General features: G+C 52.9%; 1 protein-coding gene across 1 annotated transcript in view; it reads right to left on the reverse strand.

Annotated features, from left to right (window-relative positions):
• Positions 1-24,469, reverse strand: part of LOC137364330 (dynein axonemal heavy chain 6-like) — a 1,069,890-nt gene that overhangs the window by 945,560 nt on the left and 99,861 nt on the right. Inside the window, exons 12-13 of the mRNA XM_068027612.1 lie at positions 22,865-22,959; positions 16,480-16,639 (exon numbers count right to left, since the gene is read on the reverse strand). Of these exons, the coding sequence (XP_067883713.1) occupies positions 16,480-16,639; positions 22,865-22,959 (255 nt within the window). The remainder of the gene's footprint in view (positions 1-16,479; positions 16,640-22,864; positions 22,960-24,469) is intronic.

Below are 24,469 nucleotides of genomic sequence, written 5' to 3' on the forward strand. Positions count from 1 at the left end.
TGAGGGGAATCACCTTCTCCAGTGAGTCAGTGTGTGAGGGGAATCACCTTCTCCAGTGAGTCAGTATGTGAGGGGAATCACCTTCTCCAGTGAGCCAGTGTGTGAGGGGAATCGCCTTCTCCAGTGAGTCAGTGTGTGAGGGGAACCTCACCTTCTCCAGTGAGTCAGTGTGTGAGGGGAATCACCTTCTCTCAGTGAGTCAGTGTGTGAGGGGAATCACCTTCTCCAGTGAGTCAGTGTGTGAGGGGAATCACCTTCTCCAGTGAGTCAGTGTGTGAGGGGAATCACCTTCTCCAGTGAGTCAGTGTGTGAGGGGAACCTCACCTTCTCCAGTGAGTCAGTGTGTGAGGGGAATCACCTTCTCCAGTGAGTCAGTGTGTGAGGGGAATCACCTTCTCCAGTGAGTAAGTGTGTGAGGGGAATCACCTTCTCCAGTGAGTCAGTGTGTGAGGGGAATCACCTTCTCCAGTGAGTCAGTGTGTGAGGGGAATCACCTTCTCCAGTGAGTCAGTGTGTGAGGGGAATCACCTTCTCCAGTGAGTAAGTGTGTGAGGGGAATCACCTTCTCCAGTGAGTCAGTGTGTGAGGGGAATCACCTTCTCCAGTGAGTAATTGTGTGAGGGGAATCACCTTCTCCAGTGAGTAAGTGTGTGAGGTGAATCACCTTCTCCAGTGAGTCAGTGTGTGAGGGGAATCACCTTCTGCAGTGAGTCAGTGTGTGAGGGGAATCACCTTCTCCAGTGAGTCAGTGTGTGAGGGGAATCAACTTCTCCAGTGAGTCAGTGTGTGAGGGGAATCACCTTCTCCAGTGAGTCAGTGTGTGAGGGGAATCACCTTCTCCAGTGAGTCAGTGTGTGAGGGGAACCTCACCTTCTCCAATGAGTCAGAGTGTGAGGGGAATCACCTTCTCCAGTGAGTCAGTGTGTGAGGGGAATCACCTTCTCCAGTGAGTCAGTGTGTGAGGGGAATCACCTTCTCCAGTGAGTCAGTGTGTGAGGGGAACCTCACCTTCTCCCGTGAGTCAGTGTGTGAGGGGAACCTCTCCTTCCCCAGTGAGTCAGTGCGTGAGGGGAACCTCACCTTCTCCAGTGAGTCAGTGCGTGAGGGGAACCTCACCTTATCCAGTGAGTCAGTGTGTGAGGGGAATCACCTTCTCCAGTGAGTCAGTGCGTGAGGGGAACCTCACCTTCTCCAGTGAGTCAGTGTGAGAGGGGAACCTCACCTCTCCAGTGAGTCAGTGTGTGAGGGGAATCACCTTCTCCAGTGAGTCAGTGTGTGAGGGGAATCACATTCTCCAGTGAGTCAGTGTGTGAGGGGAATCACCTTCTCCAGTGAGTCAGTGTGTGAGGGGAACCTCACCTTCTCCAGTGAGTCAGTGTGTGAGGGGAACCTCTCCTTCCCCAGTGAGTCAGTGTGTGAGGGGAACCTCACCTTCTCCAGTGAGTGAGTGTGTGAGGGGAACCTCACCTTCTCCAGTGAGTCAGTGTGTGAGGGGAATCACCTTCTCCAGTGAGTCAGTGCGTGAGGGGAACCTCACCTTCTCCAGTGAGTCAGTGTGTGAGGGGAATCACCTTCTCCAGTGAGTCAGTGTGTGAGGGGAACCTCACCTTCTCCAGTGAGTCAGTGAGTGAGGGGAACCTCAACTTCTCCAGTGACTCAGTGCGTGAGGGGAACCTCACCTTCTCCAGTGAGTCAGTGCGTGAGGGGAACCTCACCTTCTCCAGTGAGTCAGTGCGTGAGGGGAACCTCACCTTCTCCAGTGAGTCAGTGCGTGAAGGGAACCTCACCTTCTCCAGTGAGTCAATGCGTGAGGGGAACCTCACCTACTCCAGTGAATCAGTGTGTGAGGGGAACCTCACCTTCTCCAGTCAGTCAGTGTGTGAGGTGAACCTCACCTTCTCCAGTGAGTCAGTATGTGAGGGGAATCACCTTCTCCAGTGAGCCAGTGTGTGAGGGGAATCACCTTCTCCAGTGATTCAGTGTGTGAGGGGAACCTCACCTTCTCCAGTGAGACAGTGTGTGAGGGGAATCACCTTCTCCAGTGAGTCAGTGTGTGAGGGGAATCACCTTCTCCAGTGAGTCAGTGTGTGAGGGGAATCACCTTATCCAGTGAGTCAGTGTGTGAGGGGAATCACCTTCTCCAGTGAGTAAGTGTGTGAGGGGAATCACCTTCTCCAGTGAGTCAGTGTGTGAGGGGAATCACCTTCTCCAGTGAGTAATTGTGTGAGGGGAATCACCTTCTCCAGTGAGTAAGTGTGTGAGGTGAATCACCTTCTCCAGTGAGTCAGTGTGTGAGGGGAATCACCTTCTCCAGTGAGTCAGTGTGTGAGGGGAATCAACTTCTCCAGTGAGTCAGTGTGTGAGGGGAATTACCTTCTCCAGTGAGTCAGTGTGTGAGGGGAATCACCTTCTCCAGTGAGTCAGTGTGTGAGGGGAACCTCACCTTCTCCAATGAGTCAGAGTGTGAGGGGAATCACCTTCTCCAGTGAGTCAGTGTGAGAGGGGAATCACCTTCTCCAGTGAGTCAGTGTGTGAGGGGAATCACCTTCTCCAGTGAGTCAGTGTGTGAGGGGAACCTCACCTTCTCCAGTGAGTCAGTGTGTGAGGGGAACCTCACCTTCTCCAGTGAGTCAGTGTGTGAGGGGAACCTCACCTTCTCCAGTGAGTCAGTGTGTGAGGGGAACCTCTCCTTCCCCAGTGAGTCAGTGCGTGAGGGGAACCTCACCTTCTCCAGTGAGTCAGTGCGTGAGGGGAACCTCACCTTATCCAGTGAGTCAGTGCGTGAGGGGAACCTCACCTTCTCCAGTGAGTCAGTGTGTGAGGGGAATCACCTTCTCCAGTGAGTCAGTGTGTGAGGGGAATCACATTCTCCAGTGAGTCAGTGTGTGAGGGGAATGACCTTCTCCAGTGAGTCAGTGTGTGAGGGGAACCTCACCTTCTCCAGTGAGTCAGTGTGTGAGGGGAACCTCTCCTTCCCCAGTGAGTCAGTGTGTGAGGGGAACCTCACCTTCTCCAGTGAGTGAGTGTGTGAGGGGAATCACCTTCTCCAGTGAGTCAGTGTGTGAGGGGAATCACCTTCTCCAATGAGTCAGTTCGTGAGGGGAACCTCACCTTCTCCAGTGAGTCAGTGTGTGAGGGGAACCTCACCTCTCCAGTGATTCAGTGTGTGAGGGGAACCTCAGCTTCTCCAGTGAGTCAGTGTGTGAGGGGAACCTCACCTTCTCCAGTGAGTCCGTGTGTGAGGGGAACCTCACCTTCTCCAGTGAGTCAGTGTGTGAGGGGAACCTCACCTTCTCCAGTGAGTCAGTGTGTGAGGGGAATCACCTTCTCCAGTGAGTCAGTGTGTGAGGGGAATCACCTTCTCCAGTGAGTCAGTGTGTGAGGGGAACCTCACCTTCTCCAGTGAGTCAGTGTGTGAGGGAAATCACCTTCTCCAGTGAGTCCGTGTGTGAGGGGAATCACCTTCTCCAGTGAGTCAGTGTGTGAGGGGAATCACCTTCTCCAGTGAGTCAGTGTGTGAGGGGAATCACCTTCTCCAGTGAGTCAGTGTGTGAGAGGGGAATCACCTTCTCCAGTGAGTCAGTGTGTGAGGGGAATCACCTTCTCCAGTGAGTCAGTGTGTGAGGGGAATCACCTTCACCAGTGAGTCAGTGTGTGAGGGGAACCCCACCTTCTCCAGTGAGTCAGTGTGTCAGGGGAACCACTCCTTCCCCAGTGAGTCTGTGTGTGAGGGGAACCTCACCTTCTCCAGTGAGTGAGTGTGTGAGGGGAACCTCACCTTCTCCAGTGAGTCAGTGTGTGAGGGGAATCACCTTCTCCAGTGAGTCAGTGCGTGAGGGGAACCTCACCTTCTCCAGTGAGTCAGTGTGTGAGGGGAATCACCTTCTCCAGTGAGTCAGTGTGTGAGGGGAACCTCCCCTTCTCCAGTGAGTCAATGCGTGAGGGGAACCTCACCTTCTCCAGTGAGTCAGTGTGTGAGGGGAACCTCACCTTCTCCAGTCAGTCAGTGTGTGAGGGGAACCTCACCTTCTCCAGTGAGTCAGTATGTGAGGGGAATCACCTTCTCCAGTGAGCCAGTGTGTGAGGGGAATCACCTTCTCCAGTGAGTCAGTGTGTGAGGGGAACCTCACCTTCTCCAGTGAGTCAGTGTGTGAGGGGAATCACCTTCTCTCAGTGAGTCAGTGTGTGAGGGGAATCAACTTCTCCAGTGAGTCAGTGTGTGAGGGGAATCACCTTCTCCAGTGAGTCAGTGTGTGAGGGGAATCACCTTCTCTCAGTGAGTCAGTGTGTGAGGGGAATCACCTTCTCCAGTGAGTCAGTGTGTGAGGGGAATCACCTTCTCTCAGTGAGTCAGTGTGTGAGGGGAATCACCTTCTCCAGTGAGTCAGTGTGTGAGGGGAATCACCTTCTCCAGTGAGTCAGTGTGTGAGGGGAATCACACCTCTCCAGTGAGTCAGTGTGTGAGGGGAACCTCACCTTCTCCAGTGAGTCAGTGTGTGAGGGGAATCACCTTCTCCAGTGAGTCAGTGTGTGAGGGGAATCACCTTCTCCAGTGAGTCAGTGCGTGAGGGGAACCTCACCTTCTCCAGTGAGTCAGTGCGTGAGGGGAACCTCACCTTCTCCAGTGAGTCAGTGCGTGAAGGGAACCTCACCTTCTCCAGTGAGTCAATGCGTGAGGGGAACCTCACCTTCTCCAGTGAGTCAGTGTGTGAGGGGAACCTCACCTTCTCCAGTGAGTCAGTGTGTGAGGGGAACCTCACCTTCTCCAGTGAGTCAGTGAGTGAGGGGAACCTCAACCTCTCCAGTGAGTCAGTGCGTGAGGGGAACCTCACCTTCTCCAGTGAGTCAGTGTGTGAGGGGAATCACCTTCTCCAGTGAGTCAGTGTGTGAGGGGAACCTCACCTTCTCCAGTGAGTCAGTGTGTGAGGGGAACCTCACCTTCTCCACTGAGTCAGTGTGTGAGGGGAACCTCACCTTCTCCACTGAGTCAGTGTGTGAGGGGAACCTCACCTTCTCCAGTGAGTCAGTGTGTGAGGGGAATCACCTTCTCCAGTGAGTCAGTTTGTGAGGGGAATCACCTTCTCCAGTGAGTCAGTGTGTGAGGGGAATCACCTTCTCCAGTGAGTCAGTGTGTGAGGGGAATCACCTTCTCCAGTGAGTCAGTCTGTGAGGGGAATCACCTTCTCCAGTGAGTCAGTGTGTGAGGGGAATCACCTTCTCCAGTGAGTCAGTGTGTGAGCGGAATCACCTTCTCCAGTGAGTCAGTGTGTGAGGGGAATCACCTTCTCCAGTGAGTCAGTGTGTGAGGGGAATCACCTTCTCCAGTGAGTCAGTGTGTGAGGGGAATCACCTTCTCCAGTGAGTCAGTGTGTGAGGGGAACCTCAGCTTCTCCAGTGAGTCAGTGTGTGAGGGGAACCTCACCTTCTCCAGTGAGTCAGTGTGTGAGGGGAACCTCACCTTCTCCAGTGAGTCAGTGTGTGAGGGGAACCTCACCTTCTCCAGTGTGTCAGTGTGTGAGGGGAATCACCTTCTCCAGTGAGTCAGTGTGTGAGGGGAATCACCTTCTCCAGTGAGTCAGTGTGTGAGGGGAATCACCTTCTCCAGTGAGTCAGTGTGTGAGGGGAATCACGTTCTCCAGTGAGTCTGTGTGTGAGGGGAATCACCTTCTCCAGTGAGTCAGTGTGTGAGGGGAATCACCTTCTCCAGTGAGTCAGTGTGTGAGGGGAACCTCACCTTCTCCAGTGAGTCAGAGTGTGAGGGGAATCACCTTCTCCAGTGAGTCAGTGTGTGAGGGGAATCACCTTCTCCAGTGAGTCAGTGTGTGAGGGGAATCACCTTCTCCAGTGAGTCAGTGTGTGAGGGGAATCACCTTCTCCAGTGAGTCAGTGTGTGAGGGGAACCTCACCTTCTCCAGTGAGTCAGTGTGTGAGGGGAACCTCTCCTTCCCCAGTGAGTCAGTGCGTGAGGGGAACCTCACCTTCTCCCATGAGTCAGTGCGTGAGGGGAACCTCACCTTATCCAGTGAGTCAGTGCATGAGGGGAACATCACCTTCTCCAGTGAGTCAGTGTGTGAGGGGAATCACCTTCTCCAGTGAGTCAGTGTGTGAGGGGAATCACATTCTCCAGTGAGTCAGTGTGTGAGGGGAATCACCTTCTCCAGTGAGTCAGTGTGTGAGGGGAACCTCACCTTCTCCAGTGAGTCAGTGTGTGAGGGGAACCTCTCCTTCCCCAGTGAGTCAGTGTGTGAGGGGAACCTCACTTTCTCCAGTGAGTGAGTGTGTGAGGGGAACCTCACCTTCTCCAGTGAGTCAGTGTGTGAGGGGAATCACCTTCTACAGTGAGTCAGTGCGTGAGGGGAACCTCACCTTCTCCAGTGAGTCAGTGTGTGAGGGGAACCTCACCTCTCCAGTGAGTCAGTGTGTGAGGGGAACCTCACCTTCTCCAGTGAGTCAGTGTGTGAGGGGAACCTCTCCTTCCCCAGTGAGTCAGTGTGTGAGGGGAACCTCACCTTCTCCAGTGAGTGAGTGTGTGAGGGGAACCTCACCTTCTCCAGTGAGTCAGTGTGTGAGGGGAATCACCTTCTCCAGTGAGTCAGTGTGTGAGGGGAACCTCACCTTCTCCAGTGAGTCAGTGAGTGAGGGGAACCTCAACTTCTCCAGTGAGTCAGTGCGTGAGGGGAACCTCACCTTCTCCAGTGAGTCAGTGCGTGAGGGGAACCTCACCTTCTCCAGTGAGTCAGTGCGTGAGGGGAACCTCAACTTCTCCAGTGAGTCAGTGCGTGAAGGGAACCTCACCTTCTCCAGTGAGTCAATGCGTGAGGGGAACCTCACCTTCTCCAGTGAGTCAGTGTGTGAGGGGAACCTCACCTTCTCCAGTCAGTCAGTGTGTGAGGGGAACCTCACCTTCTCCAGTGAGTCAGTATGTGAGGGGAATCACCTTCTCCAGTGAGCCAGTGTGTGAGGGGAATCACCTTCTCCAGTGAGTCAGTGTGTGAGGGGAACCTCACCTTCTCCAGTGAGTCAGTGTGTGAGGGGAATCACCTTCTCCAGTGAGTCAGTGTGTGAGGGGAATCACCTTCTCTCAGTGAGTCAGTGTGTGAGGGGAATCACCTTCTCCAGTGAGTCAGTGTGTGAGGGGAATCACCTTCTCCAGTGAGTCAGTGTGTGAGGGGAATCACCTTCTCCAGTGAGTCAGTGTGTGAGGGGAACCTCACCTTCTCCAGTGAGTCAGTGTGTGAGGGGAATCACCTTCTCCAGTGAGTCAGTGTGTGAGGGGAATCACCTTCTCCAGTGAGTAAGTGTGTGAGGGGAATCACCTTCTCCAGTGAGTCAGTGTGTGAGGGGAATCACCTTCTCCAGTGAGTCAGTGTGTGAGGGGAATCACCTTCTCCAGTGAGTCAGTGTGTGAGGGGAATCACCTTCTCCAGTGAGTAAGTGTGTGAGGGGAATCAGCTTCTCCAGTGAGTCAGTGTGTGAGGGGAACCTCACCTTCTCCAATGAGTCAGGGTGTGAGGGGAATCACCTTCTCCAGTGAGTCAGTGTGTGAGGGGAATCACCTTCTCCAGTGAGTCAGTGTGTGAGGAGAATCACCTTCTCCAGTGAGTCAGTGTGTGAGGGGAACCTCACCTTCTCCAGTGAGTCAGTGTGTGAGGGGAACCTCTCCTTCCCCAGTGAGTCAGTGCGTGAGGGGAACCTCACCTTCTCCAGTGAGTCAGTGCGTGAGGGGAACCTCACCTTATCCAGTGAGTCAGTGCGTGAGGGGAACCTCACCTTCTCCAGTGAGTCAGTGTGTGAGGGGAATCACCTTCTCCAGTGAGTCAGTGTGTGAGGGGAATCACATTCTCCAGTGAGTCAGTGTGTGAGGGGAATCACCTTCTCCAGTGAGTCAGTGTGTGAGGGGAACCTCACCTTCTCCAGTGAGTCAGTGTGTGAGGGGAACCTCTCCTTCCCCAGTGAGTCAGTGTGTGAGGGGAACCTCACCTTCTCCAGTGAGTGAGTGTGTGAGGGGAACCTCACCTTCTCCAGTGAGTCAGTGTGTGAGGGGAATCACCTTCTCCAGTGAGTCAGTTCGTGAGGGGAACCTCACCTTCTCCAGTGAGTCAGTGTGTGAGGGGAATCTCACCTCTCCAGTGAGTCAGTGTGTGAGGGGAATCACCTTCTCCAGTGAGTCAGTGTGTGAGGGGAATCACCTTCTCCAGTGAGTCAGTGTGTGAGGGGAATCACCTTCTCCAGTGAGTCAGTGTGTGAGGGGAACCTCACCTTCTCCAGTGAGTCAGTGTGTCAGGGGAACCTCTCCTTCCCCAGTGAGTCTGTGTGTGAGGGGAAACTCACCTTCTCCAGTGAGTGAGTGTGTGAGGGGAACCTCACCTTCTCCAGTGAGTCAGTGTGTGAGGGGAATCACCTTCTCCAGTGAGTCAGTGCGTGAGGGGAACCTCACCTTCTCCAGTGAGTCAGTGTGTGAGGGGAATCACCTTCTCCAGTGAGTCAGTGTGTGAGGGGAACCTCACCTTCTCCAGTGAGTCAATGCGTGAGGGGAACCTCACCTTCTCCAGTGAGTCAGTGTGTGAGGGGAATCACCTTCTCCAGTGAGTCAGTGTGTGAGGGGAACCTCACCTTCTCCAGTCAGTCAGTGTGTGAGGGGAACCTCACCTTCTCCAGTGAGTCAGTATGTGAGGGGAATCACCTTCTCCAGTGAGCCAGTGTGTGAGGGGAATCACCTTCTCCAGTGAGTCAGTGTGTGAGGGGAACCTCACCTTCTCCAGTGAGTCAGTGTGTGAGGGGAATCACCTTCTCTCAGTGAGTCAGTGTGTGAGGGGAATCACCTTCTCCAGTGAGTCAGTGTGTGAGGGGAACCTCACCTTCTCCAGTGAGTCAGTGTGTGAGGGGAACCTCACCTTCTCCAGTGAGTCAGTGTGTGAGGTGAATCACCTTCTCCAGTGAGTCAGTGTGTGAGGGGAATCACCTTCTCCAGTGAGTCAGTGTGTGAGGGGAATCACCTTCTCCAGTGAGTCAGTGTGTGAGGGGAATCACCTTCTCCAGTGAGTCAGTGTGTGAGGGGAATCACCTTCTCTCAGTGAGTCAGTGTGTGAAGGGAATCACCTTCTCCAGTGAGTCAGTGTGTGAGGGGAATCACCTTCTCTCAGTGAGTCAGTGTGTGAGGGGAATCACCTTCTCCAGTGAGTCAGTGTGTGAGGGGAATCACCTTCTCCAGTGAGTAAGTGTGTGAGGTGAATCACCTTCTCCAGTGAGTCAGTGTGTGAGGGGAATCACCTTCTCCAGTGAGTCAGTGTGTGAGGGGAATCACCTTCTCCAGTGAGTCAGTGTGTGAGGGGAATCAACTTCTCCAGTGAGTCAGTGTGTGAGGGGAATCACCTTCTCCAGTGAGTCAGTGTGTGAGGGGAATCACCTTCTCCAGTGAGTCAGTGTGTGAGGGGAACCTCACTTTCTCCAATGAGTCAGAGTGTGAGGGGAATCACCTTCTCCAGTGAGTCAGTGTGTGAGGGGAATCACCTTCTCCAGTGAGTCAGTGTGTGAGGGGAATCACCTTCTCCAGTGAGTCAGTGTGTGAGGGGAACCTCACCTTCTCCAGTGAGTCAGTGTGTGAGGGGAACCTCTCCTTCCCCAGTGAGTCAGTGCGTGAGGGGAACCTCACCTTCTCCAGTGAGTCAGTGCGTGAGGGGAACCTCACCTTATCCAGTGAGTCAGTGCGTGAGGGGAACCTCACCTTCTCCAGTGAGTCAGTGTGTGAGGGGAATCACCTTCTCCAGTGAGTCAGTTTGTGAGGGGAATCACATTCTCCAGTGAGTCAGTGTGTGAGGGGAATCACCTTCTCCAGTGAGTCAGTGTGTGAGGGGAACCTCACCTTCTCCAGTGAGTCAGTGTGTGAGGGGAACCTCTCCTTCCCCAGTGAGTCAGTGTGTGAGGGGAACCTCACCTTCTCCAGTGAGTGAGTGTGTGAGGGGAACCTCACCTTCTCCAGTGAGTCAGTGTGTGAGGGGAATCACCTTCTCCAGTGAGTCAGTTCGTGAGGGGAACCTCACCTTCTCCAGTGAGTCAGTGTGTGAGGGGAACCTCACCTCTCCAGTGAGTCAGTGTGTGAGGGGAATCACCTTCTCCAGTGAGTCAGTGTGTGAGGGGAATCACCTTCTCCAGTGAGTCAGTGTGTGAGGGGAATCACCTTCTCCAGTGAGTCAGTGTGTGAGGGGAACCTCACCTTCTCCAGTGAGTCAGTGTGTGAGGGGAACCTCTCCTTCCCCAGTGAGTCTGTGTGTGAGGGGAACCTCACCTTCTCCAGTGAGTGAGTGTGTGAGGGGAACCTCACCTTCTCCAGTGAGCCAGTGTGTGAGGGGAATCACCTTCTCCAGTGAGTCAGTGTGTGAGGGGAACCTGACCTTCCCCAGTGAGTCAGTGTGTGAGGGGAATCACCTTCTCCAGTGAGTCAGTGTGTGAGGGGAACCTCACCTTCTCCAGTGAGTCAGTGAGTGAGGGGAACCTCAACTTCTCCAGTGAGTCAGTGCGTGAGGGGAACCTCACCTTCTCCAGTGAGTCAGTGCGTGAGGGGAACCTCACCTTCTCCAGTGAGTCAGTGCGTGAGGGGAACCTCACCTTCTCCAGTGAGTCAGTGCGTGAAGGGAACCTCACCTTCTCCAGTGAGTCAATGCGTGAGGGGAACCTCACCTTCTCCAGTGAGTCAGTGTGTGAGGGGAACCTCACCTTCTCCAGTGAGTCAGTGTGTGAGGGGAACCTCACCTTCTCCAGTGAGTCAGTATGTGAGGGGAATCACCTTCTCCAGTGAGCCAGTGTGTGAGGGGAATCACCTTCTCCAGTGAGTCAGTGTGTGAGGGGAACCTCACCTTCTCCAGTGAGTCAGTGTGTGAGGGGAATCACCTTCTCCAGTGAGTCAGTGTGTGAGGGGAATCACCTTCTCTCAGTGAGTCAGTGTGTGAGGGGAACCTCACCTTCTCCAGTGAGTCAGTGTGTGAGGGGAACCTCACCTTCTCCAGTGAGTCAGTGTGTGAGGGGAATCACCTTCTCCAGTGAGTCAGTGTGTGAGGGGAACCTCACCTTCTCCAGTGAGTCAGTGTGTGAGGGGAATCACCTTCTCCAGTGAGTCAGTGTGTGAGGGGAATCACCTTCTCCAGTGAGTCAGTGTGTGAGGGGAACCTCACCTTCTCCAGTGAGTCAGTGTGTGAGGGGAACCTCACCTTCTCCAGTGAGTCAGTGTGTGAGGGGAACCTCAACTTCTCCAGTGAGTCAGTGTGTGAGGGGAACCTCACCTTCTCCAGTGAGTCAGTGTGTGAGGGGAATCACCTTCTCCAGTGAGTCAGTGTGTGAGGGGAATCACCTTCTCCAGTGAGTCAGTGTGTGAGGGGAACCTCACCTTCTCCAGTGAGTCAGTGTGTGAGGGGAACCTCACCTTATCCAGTGAGTCAGTGCGTGAGGGGAACCTCACCTTCTCCAGTGAGTCAGTGTGTGAGGGGAATCACCTTCTCCAGTGAGTCAGTGTGTGAGGGGAATCACATTCTCCAGTGAGTCAGTGTGTGAGGGGAATCACCTTCTCCAGTGAGTCAGTGTGTGAGGGGAACCTCACCTTCTCCAGTGAGTCAGTGTGTGAGGGGAACCTCTCCTTCCCCAGTGAGTCAGTGTGTGAGGGGAACCTCACCTTCTCCAGTGAGTGAGTGTGTGAGGGGAACCTCACCTTCTCCAGTGAGTCAGTGTGTGAGGGGAATCACCTTCTCCAGTGAGTCAGTTCGTGAGGGGAACCTCACCTTCTCCAGTGAGTCAGTGTGTGAGGGGAATCTCACCTCTCCAGTGAGTCAGTGTGTGAGGGGAATCACCTTCTCCAGTGAGTCAGTGTGTGAGGGGAATCACCTTCTCCAGTGAGTCAGTGTGTGAGGGGAATCACCTTCTCCAGTGAGTCAGTGTGTGAGGGGAACCTCACCTTCTCCAGTGAGTCAGTGTGTCAGGGGAACCTCTCCTTCCCCAGTGAGTCTGTGTGTGAGGGGAACCTCACCTTCTCCAGTGAGTGAGTGTGTGAGGGGAACCTCACCTTCTCCAGTGAGTCAGTGTGTGAGGGGAATCACCTTCTCCAGTGAGTCAGTGCGTGAGGGGAACCTCACCTTCTCCAGTGAGTCAGTGTGTGAGGGGAATCACCTTCTCCAGTGAGTCAGTGTGTGAGGGGAACCTCACCTTCTCCAGTGAGTCAATGCGTGAGGGGAACCTCACCTTCTCCAGTGAGTCAGTGTGTGAGGGGAATCACCTTCTCCAGTGAGTCAGTGTGTGAGGGGAACCTCACCTTCTCCAGTCAGTCAGTGTGTGAGGGGAACCTCACCTTCTCCAGTGAGTCAGTATGTGAGGGGAATCACCTTCTCCAGTGAGCCAGTGTGTGAGGGGAATCACCTTCTCCAGTGAGTCAGTGTGTGAGGGGAACCTCACCTTCTCCAGTGAGTCAGTGTGTGAGGGGAATCACCTTCTCTCAGTGAGTCAGTGTGTGAGGGGAATCACCTTCTCCAGTGAGTCAGTGTGTGAGGGGAATCACCTTCTCCAGTGAGTCAGTGTGTGAGGGGAATCACCTTCTCTCAGTGAGTCAGTGTGTGAGGGGAATCACCTTCTCCAGTGAGTCAGTGTGTGAGGGGAATCACCTTCTCTCAGTGAGTCAGTGTGTGAGGGGAATCACCTTCTCCAGTGAGTCAGTGTGTGAGGGGAATCACCTTCTCCAGTGAGTAAGTGTGTGAGGTGAATCACCTTCTCCAGTGAGTCAGTGTGTGAGGGGAATCACCTTCTCCAGTGAGTCAGTGTGTGAGGGGAATCACCTTCTCCAGTGAGTCAGTGTGTGAGGGGAATCAACTTCTCCAGTGAGTCAGTGTGTGAGGGGAATCACCTTCTCCAGTGAGTCAGTGTGTGAGGGGAATCACCTTCTCCAGTGAGTCAGTGTGTGAGGGGAACCTCACTTTCTCCAATGAGTCAGAGTGTGAGGGGAATCACCTTCTCCAGTGAGTCAGTGTGTGAGGGGAATCACCTTCTCCAGTGAGTCAGTGTGTGAGGGGAATCACCTTCTCCAGTGAGTCAGTGTGTGAGGGGAACCTCACCTTCTCCAGTGAGTCAGTGTGTGAGGGGAACCTCTCCTTCCCCAGTGAGTCAGTGCGTGAGGGGAACCTCACCTTCTCCAGTGAGTCAGTGCGTGAGGGGAACCTCACCTTATCCAGTGAGTCAGTGCGTGAGGGGAACCTCACCTTCTCCAGTGAGTCAGTGTGTGAGGGGAATCACCTTCTCCAGTGAGTCAGTTTGTGAGGGGAATCACATTCTCCAGTGAGTCAGTGTGTGAGGGGAATCACCTTCTCCAGTGAGTCAGTGTGTGAGGGGAACCTCACCTTCTCCAGTGAGTCAGTGTGTGAGGGGAACCTCTCCTTCCCCAGTGAGTCAGTGTGTGAGGGGAACCTCACCTTCTCCAGTGAGTGAGTGTGTGAGGGGAACCTCACCTTCTCCAGTGAGTCAGTGTGTGAGGGGAATCACCTTCTCCAGTGAGTCAGTTCGTGAGGGGAACCTCACCTTCTCCAGTGAGTCAGTGTGTGAGGGGAACCTCACCTCTCCAGTGAGTCAGTGTGTGAGGGGAATCACCTTCTCCAGTGAGTCAGTGTGTGAGGGGAATCACCTTCTCCAGTGAGTCAGTGTGTGAGGGGAATCACCTTCTCCAGTGAGTCAGTGTGTGAGGGGAACCTCACCTTCTCCGTGAGTCAGTGTGTGAGGGGAACCTCTCCTTCCCCAGTGAGTCTGTGTGTGAGGGGAACCTCACCTTCTCCAGTGAGTGAGTGTGTGAGGGGAACCTCACCTTCTCCAGTGAGCCAGTGTGTGAGGGGAATCACCTTCTCCAGTGAGTCAGTGCGTGAGGGGAACCTCACCTTCTCCAGTGAGTCAGTGTGTGAGGGGAATCACCTTCTCCAGTGAGTCAGTGTGTGAGGGGAACCTCACCTTCTCCAGTGAGTCAGTGAGTGAGGGGAACCTCAACTTCTCCAGTGAGTCAGTGCGTGAGGGGAACCTCACCTTCTCCAGTGAGTCAGTGCGTGAGGGGAACCTCACCTTCTACAGTGAGTCAGTGCGTGAGGGGAACCTCACCTTCTCCAGTGAGTCAGTGCGTGAAGGGAACCTCACCTTCTCCAGTGAGTCAATGCGTGAGGGGAACCTCACCTTCTCCAGTGAGTCAGTGTGTGAGGGGAACCTCACCTTCTCCAGTGAGTCAGTGTGTGAGGGGAACCTCACCTTCTCCAGTGAGTCAGTATGTGAGGGGAATCACCTTCTCCAGTGAGTCAGTGTGTGAGGGGAACCTCACCTTCTCCAGTGAGTCAGTGTGTGAGGGGAATCACCTTCTCCAGTGAGTCAGTGTGTGAGGGGAATCACCTTCTCTCAGTGAGTCAGTGTGTGAGGGGAACCTCACCTTCTCCAGTGAGTCAGTGTGTGAGGGGAACCTCACCTTCTCCAGTGAGTCAGTGTGTGAGGGGAACCTCACCTTCTCCAGTGAGTCAGTGTGTGAGGGGAACCTCTCCTTCCCCAGTGAGTCAGTGCGTGAGGGGAACCTCACCTTCTCCAGTGAGTCAGTGCGTGAGGGGAACCTCACCTTATCCAGTGAGTCAGTGCGTGAGGGGAACCTCACCTTCTCCAGTGAGTCAGTGTGTGAGGGGAATCACCTTCTCCAGTGAGTCAGTTTGTGAGGGGAATCACATTCTCCAGTGAGTCAGTGTGTGAGGGGAATCACCTTCTCCAGTGAGTCAGTGTGTGAGGGGAACCTCACCTTCTCCAGTGAGTCAGTGTGTGAGGGGAACCTCTCCTTCCCCAGTGAGTCAGTGTGTGAGGGGAACCTCACCTTCTCCAGTGAGTGAGTGTGTGAGGGGAACCTCACCTTCTCCAGTGAGTCAGTGTGTGAGGGGAATCACCTTCTCCAGTGAGTCAGTTCGTGAGGGGAACCTCACCTTCTCCAGTGAGTCAGTGTGTGAGGGGAACCTCACCTCTCCAGTGAGTCAGTGTGTGAGGGGAATCACCTTCTCCAGTGAGTCAGTGTGTGAGGGGAATCACCTTCTCCAGTGAGTCAGTGTGTGAGGGGAATCACCTTCTCCAGTGAGTCAGTGTGTGAGGGGAACCTCACCTTCTCCAGTGAGTCAGTGTGTGAGGGGAACCTCTCCTTCCCCAGTGAGTCTGTGTGTGAGGGGAACCTCACCTTCTCCAGTGAGTGAGTGTGTGAGGGGAACCTCACCTTCTCCAGTGAGCCAGTGTGTGAGGGGAATCACCTTCTCCAGTGAGTCAGTGCGTGAGGGGAACCTCACCTTCTCCAGTGAGTCAGTGTGTGAGGGGAATCACCTTCTCCAGTGAGTCAGTGTGTGAGGGGAACCTCACCTTCTCCAGTGAGTCAGTGAGTGAGGGGAACCTCAACTTCTCCAGTGAGTCAGTGCGTGAGGGGAACCTCACCTTCTCCAGTGAGTCAGTGCGTGAGGGGAACCTCACCTTCTACAGTGAGTCAGTGCGTGAGGGGAACCTCACCTTCTCCAGTGAGTCAGTGCGTGAAGGGAACCTCACCTTCTCCAGTGAGTCAATGCGTGAGGGGAACCTCACCTTCTCCAGTGAGTCAGTGTGTGAGGGGAACCTCACCTTCTCCAGTGAGTCAGTGTGTGAGGGGAACCTCACCTTCTCCAGTGAGTCAGTATGTGAGGGGAATCACCTTCTCCAGTGAGCCAGTGTGTGAGGGGAATCACCTTCTCCAGTGAGTCAGTGTGTGAGGGGAACCTCACCTTCTCCAGTGAGTCAGTGTGTGAGGGGAATCACCTTCTCCAGTGAGTCAGTGTGTGAGGGGAATCACCTTCTCTCAGTGAGTCAGTGTGTGAGGGGAACCTCACCTTCTCCAGTGAGTCAGTGTGTGAGGGGAACCTCACCTTCTCCAGTGAGTCAGTGTGTGAGGGGAACCTCACCTTCTCCAGTGAGTCAGTGTGTGAGGGGAATCACCTTCTCCAGTGAGTCAGTGTGTGAGGGGAATCACCTTCTCCAGTGAGTCAGTGTGTGAGGGGAACCTCACCTTCTCCAGTGAGTCAGTGTGTGAGGGGAACCTCACCTTCTCCAGTGAGTCAGTGTGTGAGGGGAACCTCAACTTCTCCAGTGAGTCAGTGTGTGAGGGGAACCTCACCTTCTCCAGTGAGTCAGTGTGTGAGGGGAATCACCTTCTCCAGTGAGTCAGTGTGTGAGGGGAACCTCACCTTCTCCAGTGAGTCAGTGTGTGAGGGGAATCACCTTCTCCAGTGAGTCAGTGTGTGAGGGGAATCACCTTCTCCAGTGAGTCAGTGTGTGAGGGGAATCACCTTCTCCAGTGAGTCAGTGTGTGAGGGGAACCTCACCTTCTCCAGTGAGTCAGTGTGTGAGGGGATCCTCACCTTCTCCAGTGAGTCAGTGTGTGAGGGGAATCACCTTCTCCAGTGAGTCAGTGTGTGAGGGGAACCTCACCTTCTCAGGTATGCTGTCCTTGTCCAGTTTGAGCAGGTTTTTGAGGAAGCTGGGGTCTCCTAGCAGCAGTTTCGCCGTGGTCCACTGAGGGGGTTTCTGCAGCAGTACACAAACTGCCTTCATCACTGTGAGAACCAGGGTTGGAGGGCTGGTGTAGACTCTGAACACAGAATGACAAGAGTGTTAGCATAAATGTTCAGGAAGCAGATGGATATCAGTCATTACACAGAAAGGCCAGGAGTGGACGAACCACTGCAGTCAGGGAAACCTGGTGCTGGGGAAGGCTTACTGATTGACAGTGTGAGGGAACTGGATTAACATCGGTAGATATAAAGTCAGTAACACAGGGTGCTGGGGGAGAGGGGTGACTGAGTGACAGTGTGAGGGAGCTGGATTAACATCAGTAGAGATACAGTCAGTAACACAGGGCGCTGGGGGGAGAGGGGTTACTGAGTGACAGTGTGAGGGAGCTGGATTAACTTCAGTAGAGATACAGTCAGTAACACAGGGCACTGGGGGAGAGGGGTTACTGAGTGACAGTGTGAGGGAGCTGTATTAACACCAGTAGAGATACAGTCAGTAACACAGGGCACTGGGGGAGAGGGGTTACTGAGTGACAGTGTGAGGGAGCTGTATTAGCACCAGTCGAGATACAGTCAGTAACACAGGGCACTGGGGGAGAGGGGTTACTGAGTGACAGTGTGAGGGAGCTGTATTAACACCAGTAGAGATACAGTCAGTAACACAGCGCGCTGGGGGAGAGGGGTTACTGAGTGACAATGTGAGGGAGCTGGATAAACATCAGTAGAGATACATTCAGTAACACAGGGGGCTGGGAGAGGGGTTACTGAGTGACAGTTTGAGGGAGCTGGATTAACTTCAGTAGAGATACAGTCAGTAACACAGGGCGCTGGGGGAGAGGGGTTACTGAGTGACAGTGTGAGGGAGCTGGATTATCACCACTGGAGGGACAGTCGGTAACACAGGGTGCTGGGGGAGAGGGGTGACTGAGTGACAGTGTGAGGGAGCTGGATTAACATCAGTAGAGATACAGTCAGTAACACAGGGTGCTCGGGGGAGGGGTTACTGAGTGACAGTGTGAGTGAGCTGGATTAACATTAGAAGAGATACAGTCAGTAACACAGGGTGCTGGGGAGAGGGGTTACTAACTGAAAGTTTGAGGGAGCTGGATTAACATCAGTCGAGTTACGGTCAGTAACACAGGGCGCTGAGGGGAGAGGTGTTACTGAGTGACAATGTGAGGGAGCTGGATAAACATCAGTAGAGATACAGACAGTAACACAGGGCACTGGGGAAAGGGGTTACTGTGCGACAATATGAGGGAGCTGGATTAACATCAGGCGAGATACAGTCAGTAACACAGGGCACTGGGGGAATGGGTTACTGTGCGACAGTATGAGGGAGCTGGATTATCACCAGAAAGACAGTCAGTAACACAGGGTGCTGGGGGGAGAGGGGTTACTGACTGACAGTTTGAGGGAGCTGGATTAACATCAGTACAGATACAGTCAGTAACACAGGGTGCTGGGGGAGGGGTGTCTGACTGACAGTTTGAGGGAGCTGGATTAACATCAGTACAGATACAGTCAGTAATACAGGGTGCTGGGGGAGAGCGGTTACTGAGTGACAGTGTGAGGGAGCTGGATTAACATCAGTAGAGATACAGTCAGTAACACAGGGTGCTGGGGGAGGGGTTACTGAGTGACAGTGTGAGAGAGCTGGATTAACATCAGTAGAGATACAGTCAGTAACTCAGGGCGCTGGGGGAGGGGTGACTGAGTGACAGTGTGAGGAAACTGGATTAACATCAGTAGAGATACAGACAGTAACACAGGGCAATCGGGGGAGAGGGGTTTCTGAGCTACAGTGTGATGGAACTGGATTAACATCAGTAGAGATACAGTCAGTAACACAGGGTGCTGGGGGAGAGGGGTTACTGAGTGACAGTGTGAGGGAGCTGGATTAACATCGGTAGATATACAGTCAGTAACACAGGGTGCTGGGGGAGAGGGGTTACTGAGTGACAGTGTGAGGGAGCTGGATTAACATCAGTAGAGATACAGTCAGTAACACAGGGTGCTGGGGGAGAGGGGTTACTGAGCGACAGGGTGAGGGAGCTGGATTAACATCAGTAGAGATACAGTCAGTAACACAGGGTGCTGGGGGAGAGGGGTTACTGAGTGACAGTGTGAGGGAGTTGGATTAACATCAGTAGAAATACAGTCAGTAAGAAAGGGCACTGGGGGAGAGGGGTTACTGAGTGACAGTGTGAGGGAGCTGTATTAGCACCAGTAGAGATACAGTCAGTAACACAGGGCACTGGGGGAGAGGGGTTACTGAGTGACAGTGTGAGGGAGCTGTATTAACACCAGTAGAGATACAGTCAGTAACACAGGGCGCTGGGGAGAGCGGTTACTGAGTGACAGTTTGAGGGAGCTGGATTAACTTCAGTAGAGATACAGTCAGTAACACAGCGCGCTGGGGGAGAGGGGTTACTGAGTGACAATGTGAGGGAGCTGGATAAACATCAGTAGAGATACATTCAGTAACACAGGGCGCTGGGGGAGAGGGGTTACTGAGTGACAGTGTGAGTGAGCTGGATTAACATTAGAAGAGATACAGTCAGTAACACAGGGCACTGGGGGGAGGGATTACTGAGTGACAGTGTGAGGGAGCTGGATTAACATCAGTCGAGATACAGACAGTAACACAGGGTGCTCGGGGGAGGGGGGTTACTGAGTGACTGTGTGAGGGAGCTGGATTAACATCAGTAGAGATGCAGTCAGTAACACAGGGCACTGGGGGAGAGGGGTTACTGAGTGACAGTGTGAGGGAGCTGTATTAACACCAGTAGAGATACAGTCAGTAACACAGGGCGCTGGGGAGAGCGGTTACTGAGTGACAGTTTGAGGGAGCTGGATTAACTTCAGTAGAGATACAGTCAGTAACACAGCGCGCTGGGGGAGAGGGGTTACTGAGTGACAATGTGAGGGAGCTGGATAAACATCAGTAGAGATACATTCAGTAACACAGGGCGCTGGGGGAGAGGGGTTACTGAGTGACAGTGTGAGTGAGCTGGATTATCACCACTGGAGGGACAGTCGGTAAGACAGGGTGCTGGGGGAGGGGTGACTGAGTGACAGTGTGAGGGAGCTGGATTAACATCGGTAGATATACAGTCAGTAACACAGGGTGCTGGGGGAGAGGGGTTACTGAGTGACAGTGTGAGAGAGCTGGATTAACACCAGTAGAGATACAGTCAGTAACACAGGGCACTGGGGGGAGGGATTACTGAGTGACAGTGTGAGGGAGCTGGATTAACATCAGTCGAGATACAGACAGTAACACAGGGCGCTGGGGGGAGGGATTACTGAGTGACAGTGTGAGGGAGCTGGATTAACATCAGTCGAGATACAGACAGTAACACAGGGTGCTCGGGGGAGGGGGGTTACTGAGTGACTGTGTGAGGGAGCTGGATTAACATCAGTAGAGATACAGTCAGTAACACAGGGTGCTCGGGGGAGGGGGGTTACTGAGTGACTGTGTGAGGAAGCTGGATTAACATCAGTAGGGATACAGTCAAAACACAGGGCGTTGGGGGAGAGGGGTTTCTGAGCTACAGTGTGAGGGAGCTGGATTAACATCAGTAGAGAATCAGTCAGTAACACAGGGTGCTGGGGGAGATGGGTTACTGAGTGACAGGGTGATGGAACTGGATTAACATCAGTAGAGATACAGTCAGTAACAGAGGGTGCTGGGGGAGAGGGGTTACTGAGTGACAGTGTGAGGGAGCTGGAGTAACATCGGTAGATATACAGTCAGTAACACAGGGTGCTGGGGGAGAGGGGTTACTGAGTGACAGCGTGAGGGAGCTGGATTAACATCAGTAGAGATACAGTCAGTAACACAGGGCGCTGGGGGAGAGGGGTTACTGAGTGACAGTGTGAGGGAGTTGGATTAACATCAGCAGAGATCCAGTCAGTAACACAGGGTGCGTTGGGGAGGGGTTATTGAGTGACAATGTGAGGGAGCTGGATTAACATCAGTAGAGATGCAGTCAGTAACACAGGGCGCTGGGGGGAGTGGTTACTGAGTGACAGTTTGAGGGAGTTGGATTAACATCAGCAGAGATACAGTCAGTAACACAGGGTGCGTTGGGGAGGGGTTACTGAGTGACAGTGTGAGGGAGTTGGATTAACATCAGCAGAGATACAGTCAGTAACACAGGGTGCGTTGGGGAGGGGTTATTGAGTGACAATGTGAGGGAGCTGGATTAACATCAGTAGAGATGCAGTCAGTAACACAGGGCGCTGGGGGGAGTGGTTACTGAGTGACAATGTGAGGGAGCTGGATTAACATCAGTAGAGATGCAGTCAGTAACACAGGGCGCTGGGGGGAGTGGTTACTGAGTGACAATGTGAGGGAGCTAGGAGTAACATCGGGGTTTATAGAGAATATTAGTAGATAGCCTGTCCCCAGAAATGGAGACAGAGAAGTCAAGGAAGGGTAGGGAAGAGACAGAGATGGACCATGTGAAGGTAAGAGAAGGGTGGAAATTATGAACAAAGTCAATGAAAGTTTCCAGTTCAGGGCAAATGCAGGAAGTGGCACCGATACAGTCATCAGTGTACTGGAAGAAGGGGTCAGGGCAGAGTACTGAGTAGGTCTGGAACAAGGAACGTTGCACATATTCCACAAAAAGGTAGGGACAGCTCGGATCCATGCAGGTACACATAGCAACACCTTTTATTTGGAGGAAGTGAGTAGAGTTGAAGGAGAAGTTGTTCAACCTTCTGCTGTTTAGCATGCAAGTAGTCCTGTGATGTATCTTCACCAGGTTGGCACTTCATTTCTAGGTATTCCTACTGCTCCTCCTGACATGCCCTACTGCACTCTTCATTGAACCAGGGTTGGTCCCCCACCTTGATGTTAATGGTAGAGTAGGGGATATGCCGGGCCATTAGGTTACAGATTGTATTTGAATACAATTCTGATGCTGCTGATGGCCCACAGCACCTCTTGGATGCCCAGTTTTGAGTTGCTAGAACTGTTCTGAGTGTATCTCATTTAGCACGGTGGGGTAGTCCCACACAACACGATGGAGGGTATCCTCAATGTGAAGACGGGACTTCATCTCCTCAAGGACTGTGTGATCGCCACTCCTACCAATACTGTCATGGACAGTTGCATCTGTGACAGGGTGATTGGTATGGGCAAGGTCCTTTTTGTTGGTTCCCTCACCACCTGCCCAGGCCCAGATTGGCAGATATATCCTTCAGGACTCGGCCATCTTGGTCAGTAGTGGTGCTACCGAGCCACTCTTGTTGATGGACATTGAAGTTCCCCACCCAGAGTACATTCTGTGTCCTTGTTATTCTCAGTGCTTCTTCCAAGTGGTGTTCAACATGGAGGAGTACTGATTCATCAGCCAAGGGATAGGCGGTAGGTGGTAATCAGCAGGAGGTTTCCTTGTCCAGGTTTGACCTGATACCATGAGACTTCATGGGGTCCAGAGTCAATGTTGAGGACTCCCAGGGCAACTCCCTCCCAACTGTATACCACTGTGCTGCCACCTCTGGTGGGTCTGTCCTGCCAATGAGACAGAACATACCCAGGGACGGTGATGGTGATGTCTGGGACCTTCGATGTAAGGTATGATTCCGTGAGTTTGACTATGTCAGGCTGTGGCTTTACTAATCTGTGGGACAGCTCTCCAAATTTTGGCACAAGTCCCCAGGTCGACTTTGCAGGGTGGACTGTGCAGGGCATGGCTTTGTTATTTCTGATGCCTAGGTCAATGCTGGGTGGCCAGTACTGTATCAAAACCATTCCTGATTTTGAAAACCTCTCTCAACTCTCCCCTTAACCTTCTCTGTTCTGAGGAGAACAACGCCAACTTCTCCAGCCTCTCGACCTAACTGAAGTCCCATATCCCCGGTATCATTCTAGTAAACATTTTCTGCACCCTCCCTGAGGCCTTCACATCCTTCCTAAAGTGCGGTGTGCAAAATTAGGCACAATACTCCAGCTGAGGCCAAAGCAATGATTTATAAAGATTTAGTATAACTTCTTTGTTTCCATACTCTCTGTCTATCTATAAAGCCGATGATCCGAAATGCCTTTTTTTAAGAACCTTCTCAACTTGTCCTTCCACCCTTCAATGATTTGTACATACAGACCTCAGGTCTCTGTTTGCACTCATTGTAAAATGGCACCATTTGGTTGGAATTTATTTTGAAATAAAAAGGTTGGTCATCTTGGTGCAGTCTACAGCAAGGCTCTCCAGTTATAATGGAACACCAAAGTTACATCTGTCACTCACACACACACACACACAAACAGGCTGGAGATTAGCATGTCACACCTGATCTCTGAAATGTCGCTCTTATCCAGGGCTTGAAGTGCGATTATGGCCTGATCCAGTATAGGAAGCACGTCATTCAGCTCACTGGTGGCTTGCTGCAAGTCAACACAGAAATCCCTTCAAATCAGAGAATGAAGCTCATCAACATCATCTATAGCCAGAAGAGAGAGTAGCAGGTGTCCCAGGACTGGCTCATTCAAACCCCTCCCTTCACCCCAGCCTGGAACTGCATCACATCCAGCTCCAGACGCCAGTCTGTTTGAGCTGGGCTCGCATGAGGCTGGCAATGGACTGGTTGCAATTGGCCTCTGATAGGGAGGGGAGCCTGCTGCCAGAAATTGCATTTGTGCATTAGGTCGATTGAGAACAGGACTGAGATTAAACTGAAATCTCTTTCTGATGCTCATGGCCCAGGCTCCAAGGTGAGTAATACCTGATTCTGTGAGGTATGGGACTGCTGTTTATGCCGAGTACAGAAACATCGGGGGAAGATGGGGCCACAGCCAAAGGGGAAAAATCTATCAATAAATGCCAGTGTGACAATGTATATATGTAATTATATATAAACCTCCTCGACACAGCACGGGATAGATACAGAGTAAAGTTCCCTCTACGCTGTCCAATTAAAGACTCCCAGGCCAGGTACAGCATGGGATGGGCTCAGAGTTTGGAGCACTTCCTGTATGCAATCAGGGGAGCAGCTGCACCTGTGCTGCTGCAACAGCAACTGGAGAGGAGAGTGTGAAGACTGGAGTAACTGGAGAGTGGAGAGAGGAGAGTGTGAAGACTGGAGTAACTGGAGAGTGGAGAGAGGAGAGAATGGAGAGACGAGAGTGTGGAGACTGGCGTAACTGGAGAGTGGAGAGAATGGAGAGAGGAGAGTATGGAGACTGGAGTAACTGGAGAGTGGAGAGTGTGAAGACTTGAGTAACTGGAGAGTGGAGAGAGGAGAGTGTGAAGACTGGAGTAACTGGAGAGTGGAGAGACGAGAGTGTGGAGACTGGCGTAACTGGAGAGTGGAGAGAATGGAGAGAGGAGAGTGTGGAGACTGGAGTAACTGGAGAGTGGAGAGAGGAGAGTGTGAAGACTGGAGTAACTGGAGAGTGGAGAGAGGAGAGAATGGAGAGACGAGAGTATGGAGACTGGCGTAACTGGAGAGTGGAGAGAATGGAGAGAGGAGAGTGTAGAGACTGGAGTAACTGGAGAGTGGAGAGAGGAGAGTGTGAAGACTGGAGTAACTGGAGAGTGGAGAGAGGAGAGAATGGAGAGACGAGAGTGTGGAGACTGGTGTAACTGGAGAGTGGAGAGAATGGAAAGAGGAGAGTGTGGAGACTGGAGTAACTGGAGAGTGGAGAGAGGAGAGTGTGAAGACTGGAGTAACTGGAGAGTGGAGAGAGGAGAGAATGGAGAGACGAGAGTGTGGAGACTGGCGTAACTGGAGAGTGGAGAGAATGGAGAGAGGAGAGTGTAGAGACTGGAGTAACTGGAGAGTGGAGAGAGGAGAGTGTGAAGACTTGAGTAACTGGAGAGTGGAGAGAGGAGAGAATGGAGAGACGAGAGTGTGGAGACTGGCGTAACTGGAGAGTGGAGAGAATGGAGAGAGGA

The sequence above is a fragment of the Heterodontus francisci genome, unplaced genomic scaffold (assembly GCF_036365525.1).
Source record: "Heterodontus francisci isolate sHetFra1 unplaced genomic scaffold, sHetFra1.hap1 HAP1_SCAFFOLD_484, whole genome shotgun sequence".
Lineage (NCBI taxonomy): Eukaryota > Metazoa > Chordata > Chondrichthyes > Heterodontiformes > Heterodontidae > Heterodontus > Heterodontus francisci.